This window comes from Zingiber officinale, chromosome 11A (assembly GCF_018446385.1).
Source record: "Zingiber officinale cultivar Zhangliang chromosome 11A, Zo_v1.1, whole genome shotgun sequence".
Lineage (NCBI taxonomy): Eukaryota > Viridiplantae > Streptophyta > Magnoliopsida > Zingiberales > Zingiberaceae > Zingiber > Zingiber officinale.
The window spans coordinates 14,964,195-14,970,772 of record NC_056006.1 but is presented as its reverse complement, the minus strand read 5'-3'; the positions used below and the strand labels follow the sequence as shown (position 1 = coordinate 14,970,772).

The 6,578-nt window shown below is 39.6% G+C and overlaps 1 protein-coding gene across 1 annotated transcript; it reads left to right on the top strand.

The window, feature by feature from the left end:
• Window positions 1-4,628: 4,628 nt before the first annotated feature.
• Window positions 4,629-5,628, top strand: LOC122032860 (DNA-binding protein MNB1B-like). Its single transcript, XM_042592175.1, has 7 exons — window positions 4,629-4,678; window positions 4,779-4,889; window positions 4,968-5,025; window positions 5,137-5,181; window positions 5,255-5,327; window positions 5,431-5,525; window positions 5,608-5,628. The coding sequence occupies exons 1-7, from the start codon at window positions 4,629-4,631 to the stop codon at window positions 5,626-5,628; spliced, it is 453 nt and encodes a 150-aa protein (XP_042448109.1).
• The last annotated feature ends 950 nt before the right edge of the window (window positions 5,629-6,578 follow it).

Here is a 6,578-nt window from a genome sequence, read left to right as displayed (position 1 = left end):
AGTGGTCAAAAAGTAACTGAATATATAGATCAAGTTAAGCAGATACACAATATATATAAGTGCATTGAATACAATCAAGTCTAGTCATCATCGCTAGGTGGAGGTGGGGGCTAATCAGTCACTCGTAAAGCTTGAAGTATCAACTACATCTGTAGGTCTAGCTGTCGAAATCTGGTGGTCACCTCCTCTCGGAGAGAGGTAAATCTGGTGGTCATCTCCCGCCAGAGAGAGGTGAACCCCTCTGAGATTGATTGTCGGATCTGTGCGGAAGACTCCTCAAGTCTAACAAGTCGGTCCTCTACGGGCAGTGAAGTCGAAGGCTGGGTCGAGGTCGAGGTCGGAAGAGGTACAATGAGCTCCTCTATCGCTTAGACACACCCGCTCCGCTCGCTTGGGTCTTCTACTTCATCTCCGCTCGCTTGGGTGATTTCAACCATCTGGAATAGGGCCCACCCGAACCCATTTTTTGGCCTTCTTGAGCAGTCTTTCGCTCTAGCTTCTCATCCCTCAGAACCGCCGCACGTTTCCTTCTCATTCGCAAACATACTCTTCTGTAGCACCTCGTCCTCCGGACGCATTGAGCCCGTCGACTCTCTCCTATGCTATCCTTCTCACTAGCTGCGCCTTTCACTTCTTGTACTTCTATGTTCCTACATACTTAGACACAAGGATATCAAAACATAACATGACCTAACTTGACTTGGTTGATTACATCAAAACTATCACAAGACACTTACAAAGTGAGTTAAGTTAGGTCTTTACATGATCTAATTACTTTACCAGGTATGCAGGAATTGATGGGTCTGAAGGATTTGACACCAAGACAAAATCTAGCTAGGTCTAAGGACCTGATAGTTGGTACGAAGCTGAGATAGGTCAAAGGACCGACCTGATATTTGATAAGAAGTCTGGTTGGGTCCGTGGGACCTGACGATCGACAGAAGTTTAGTTGGGTCTACAGATCTGACAACTGGCATGAACACCTGGTAGGTCAAGAGGCTACAAGTTGGTAAGTTAGGTAAGTTGCTGGAGGAGAGTGACTCAGTTTAGATGCGTTCCAGTTGAGAGATAGTAGGCATCAGTCCAGTTTAGATCCATTTTAGATCCCTAAATTGAGACCTTGACTAGTTCTTGGTCTAGGGAGGATAGAAGCCAATTATTATTACTCATTATTATTGTGCTTACACTTGTATTCTAGGTTATTATTTGGTTTATTGGACTAACACTTTTTACAGGGCAAGAAGAACACAAAAAGGCTCAGGTGAATAGTACCTTAGGAGCTTTCAAGCATTGGAAGGTGCCTTGACACTATTCATGGAAGACACCTTCTGTAGGATAAAATTCTGACCTTTTTGGTGATAAGGATCAACTTTTTTTGGGATCAAGTTTTACACGCTGGAGGAGCCTTCAATCCTATGGAAGGTGCCTTCCACTACCTTTATAAGAGTGTCTTGATCAAGCTTTAAATAATAACTCATACACAAGCTTCTATGCGTCCGATTGAGGTTCCAATTGCTCCAACTTCCTACTGTGACTGTACTACAATGCTTCTATGCCCATCTACCACTGAGAAGCTGCCCAAATATTGAGCTCGAGCTGACCAACTTCGAAAAAAGTGTTTGGTAACTTTAAATTTTGTACTTAATTATTGCCAAAAGGACGAGTGTAGTATGCTGCACTTATTTCGACTTTCTTTTGTACTTGATTCCCTCTTTCAGAAGTTCCGTAAGAGGTATTTTGGTAGATTACCCATCGATAGGTCTGCGAGACCTGGGTCAAAGAGTAGGGGTCGCCGAAGGTTCCGAACCAAGTAAAATCGACCGTGTTTGTTTTTGTCTTCTTAAGTGCTTTTAATTTTTATGTGTTTTCCACTGCGTATTTTGTTTTCAAAATTAAAAAGAATAAGTTTTTGAAAACCACATGATTCACTCCCCTCTCACGTGCAACTCAATCTAACAAATAGTAGAGGACCAAAGCCAAAGATAGTTTATACATTGAATAAGGATCAGAGGAATATCATTTGTGAATGGTTGAAATTATTAAAAGTTTTAGATGGATATGTCTCTAATCTTGGAAGATGCGTCGATATGATGGAATACAAATTGATTGATTTAAAAGGTCATGACTGCCATATAATCATATAAAGACTCATTCCTATTGCTTTTAAGGAACTTTTACCAAATTTTGTATGGGGTGCCATTACAGAGTTAAGCATTTTTCTACATGATATTTGCTCTAAAGTTTTGAGATATTCGCATGTGGAGAAGTTAGAAAGAGACATTCTAATCATTTTGTGTAATTTGGACGGAATATTTTCACCCTCATTTTTTGAATTTATGGAATATCTTTTGATTTGCTTACTATACGAGGCTAAAGTTGGAGGACTTGTTCATTTTTGATGGATGCATCCATTTCAAAGGTAAAAGTTGTTGGGGATCGGACGACCGGCTTGAAGGGGGGTTGGATAGACGGCGCCCCCAAATACTCGCTTCTTTCTACAACGTTAGTGCGCAAGTGGAAATGCAAACAAAGCAAGTAGAAAGCTAAATACTAAAGGAAAGAATGCAAACCAAGCTACACGATCATTTACGTGGTTCGGAGATAAGGCTCCTACTCCACGGCTGTCCATAAGATGGATGATCCCTATCCGTCGGTGGATTACTCCCCGGAAGACCTCCGGCTAGCTCACGTAGCTCCTTGTGGGTGGAGAAACCTCACCACAACTCTTACCAAGGACTCTTGAGAAGCTAGGGCACTGGTAGACTACTAATAGGGGTTAACCACCTCTATTTCGTCAACCTCAACCAAGCTCCCAAGGCTTGGTTATATAGGCCATGGGTTGGAAAACCCCGCCTACCAGTCGACTGCTAAAACATGCAGTCGACTGCCTTCTGTGGAAATTAGACCGTTACATCCCAACGGCTCGATTCCACACTAACCGAGCGAACAGAGACATTCTGTTCACTGCCAGTCGACTGCTAAAACATGCAGTCGACTGCTACAGTACTACTACAGTAGCGCTACAGTACTGCTACAGTAGCGCTACAGTACTGCTACAGTAAAACCCAAAAACTAAGATTTTACTCCGAGTACAATCTCTCATGCACTCGTACCCTCACCCTTATGACTCATTTGACGCTTCATTTGCAGCTTTGACCTCTTGCCTTCAAGCCTACTTCCTTTGGCTCTCGTCCCTCGGATGCATTCAAGCCCTCGGCTCGTCCCCAATGCCATCCTTCGCGTATGCCTCGAAGTTGCTTCCCTCGACCCTTGTCCTCGCTGCCTTGTCCACGGTCCCTCGGATGCTCCATCCTTCACCAGACCCGAAGCCATCAACTTGAGTCACATGTGTATCCTGCAAACCTGCACAACTCAAATACACATATCAAATACAAGGGTGAACCTAACTTAAACTCTTTGCCTAAACACCAAAATACATGGTCCCGCGGACCATCGGGATTGCTCCAACAAAAGTTTTTTCTTTTATAATTATAAAAGATAAATCTATAAAAATTTCATACTATTTATTATATATTAATATCAAATAAATTTGTTTTATTTCCATCATATTTCTATTTCATTTGAAGAAAAAAGTGAAAAATAAGTCACAAGTTGAAGCCTTTATTATTGATTTATACATTGTGAAGGAAGTAATAACTTTTGCATCATATTATTTGGAGCCTCACATTTAAAGTAAAAAGAGAAGAACAGATGAAACTATACATCTTATTCATGACACCACTACTAGAAATACCCATATTACTTCTGACACATTTGAAGAAGGAAAAACTTGCAAGTGCATTTCCCACAATTCTGACATGTCCAAATAAAAGAAAAGAGTATTATGAGCACATATCAAGGAAACAATTAACCATTCATCTCCAACTCATACAAGACAATACGAAAGACATAAGGGTATAACGTGCTCCAGAGTTTCTCAGACAGTATGCTTTGCATTTCATCTCTTCTCCTCAGTTACTCCACCTCCTTGTCTCCTACACTACAAGAAAATCCTCATTCAACAACACTCAAACGACAACGATTTTATACCAAATCGTTATTTTTTTAACCTTTTAACAACGATTTTAACAAAAACCGTTGTGTTTTAGTAGTTATTTTGGCTTACGACAACGGTTTATAAAAACCGTTGTCTATTTTGGGATTACGACAACGGTTTTTAAAGGCTACAACAACAACTTTTGAAAATTGTTGCCTATGTGTGCTTTTTTAGGGATTACGACAACGGTTTTTGAAAATCATTGTCTATTAAGTGTTGTTGAATATCGTTATTTTTTTCCTTCTCTTTTTTTCCCCTTTGCCATATTTTGCCGCTGCGTTTTTTCTTTCCCTCTCCCCGAAATTTTTTACCGCCGTGTTTTTCTTTCTTTATCTCTTCACACTGGCGAACCCCATCTACGAAACCCCTCCTCGCCTTCTCTTCTGATCCTCTTCACTTTCGCCTCCACATCCCATTGATCGATCACTCCTCCTCTCCTACGCCGTAGAACCCTAATCTCAAGGTAAAGTTTACGATTTCTCATGATTTATGTGATTTTTGTGTGTGTGTGTGTATGTATTTTTTTTTATTTTTCTGGACAAATCTGATTATCTTTGCTACAGATCTCGTCATGAAGAGGGGGAAATCGAAGACTGACGCTCCCAAGAAGGCTGATACCAAGTGAGATTCTGTTTTGCCTTTTAATGTTCTTAGCAAATCGATCGGTGTTGAAAAAGTTTGATTTTGGGCAGATTTAACGCTTGTTTTCTTCTCTCTAAAGGCTTTCGGTGAAGAAGGGACCGGAACGAGCGGCAAAGAAGCCAAGGAAGTTCAAAGATGGCAAGGATCCCAACACGCCCAAGAGGCCTCAGAGTGCCTTCTTCGTCTTCATGTGAGATCCTCTCTTATCGGCTCATCGATTTGCTTTACCCTTCTTTGTACGTCGTTGCTTACTTGATTAGCTCGGCAGGGAAGAATTTTGGAAGATGTTCAAGGAAAAGAACCCTAATAACAAGTCAGTTGCAATGGTTAGTTTTCCTCGTCCTTTCCCCTACAAATCTTTCTACTCCATAACTGATTTTTTTTTCTTTCTTCAATTTTTTACCACCATAATAAATGCATCAATTTGATCTGAACAGGTTGCAAAAGCTGGAGGAGACAAGTGGAAATCTTTGACAGAAGAAGTAAGTAATCAATAGCAACACATGATTTGCTAATTCAATCGAACAACCTTTAACAAACTCTCCTTTGCAAGAGAAAGCTCCATACGTAGCCAAGGCGGCAAAGCTCAAAGCTGGTTACACCAAAACCATGGTTTCCTACAACAAAAGCCAGGTACTGATCATAAACGCACTGCTTTTTGTGGAACAACTCCAGTATCGAATCACTTAATCATTCACCTTTATCTGGTTCATAGTCTGGTGGAGGAGGAGGAAGTCGTGCTGCTGCCACAGATGAAGCAGAAGAAGAAGGTGAGGAATCCGACAAGTCAAAATCCAAGGTGAATGATGATGATGATGAAGAAGAGGTTTGAAATCTAATAATAATAAAAAAGAAGCTATTTTCCACATTATGTCTCTATAAATAAAACATTGTTGAACGATGAATAGGATAAAGAGGATGATGAATAAGGGAATTGCATCTGCAACTCAAGATTATCTCTTTTCCTTTCCATTTTTTCCCTTGTTGTAGTTTTTATTTGGACCCGAAGAAATCGTAAAAATTATCAACTTTTCATTATCTTCTCTAATGGTAAAAGTCCGAACTATCATAATGTACTTAACTTTTGTCTAACTTGATCTAATCTAGTTCCAATTTATCTTGCTCTAAGTGCAGTGATCTTTGCTTAAAGCAGTGCTTTCAGTCCTTTACAGGAAAGGCAGTGTAGAGGTTTGTCATATTTCTGATTTACTTGAGTGGTTGTTGATTGTGTCAAATAAGGCAGTTTGTTAGGTTTGCTAACCTGATTGTGTCAAACGGTTGACTTTGTTCTAGCTCAACTCATCTTGTTCTTATTTAGTTACTATAATTGGTGGAATTCCATCTCCTATAGACAGTATTTGATCCAGCGAGTTACTATAATTGTTCAGGCTAAATGAGCTATTTGATCCAGTTTCATAGAAAGTATTTGTTCTGCAACTTTTTGTCAATCTTAAAAATGTGGATTCTTTCTAAAAGGGTGCTCATTTGAAGACATCAAAATAATCATTATTAGTATATGAATTCGATATGATGTTTGCTTTAATGTCTGCTGAGTAAATTCATTCGTGAAGAATTTAGGTTTCAAATGTATGAATGCTATTTGGTAGGAGAGGAAAATGATGCATTTGACATTTACATAGCATTCTATTGATAATAAATGGGGGAAAAAATCAACATGATTTTCTTTTCATTATGTGGTTATCAAACATTGTTATTTCTAATTGAGCCTATTGAATATATAAGGATACTTAATACTGTTTATGAGGTTAAGTCCTTCTTGATTGACAAGGAGAAGGATGAATGAGGTTGATCATTAGTTCCTTATTAAGAATTCACCTTCTGTTTGTAACACCCCACCCTCCTCACTACTGGACTGTGA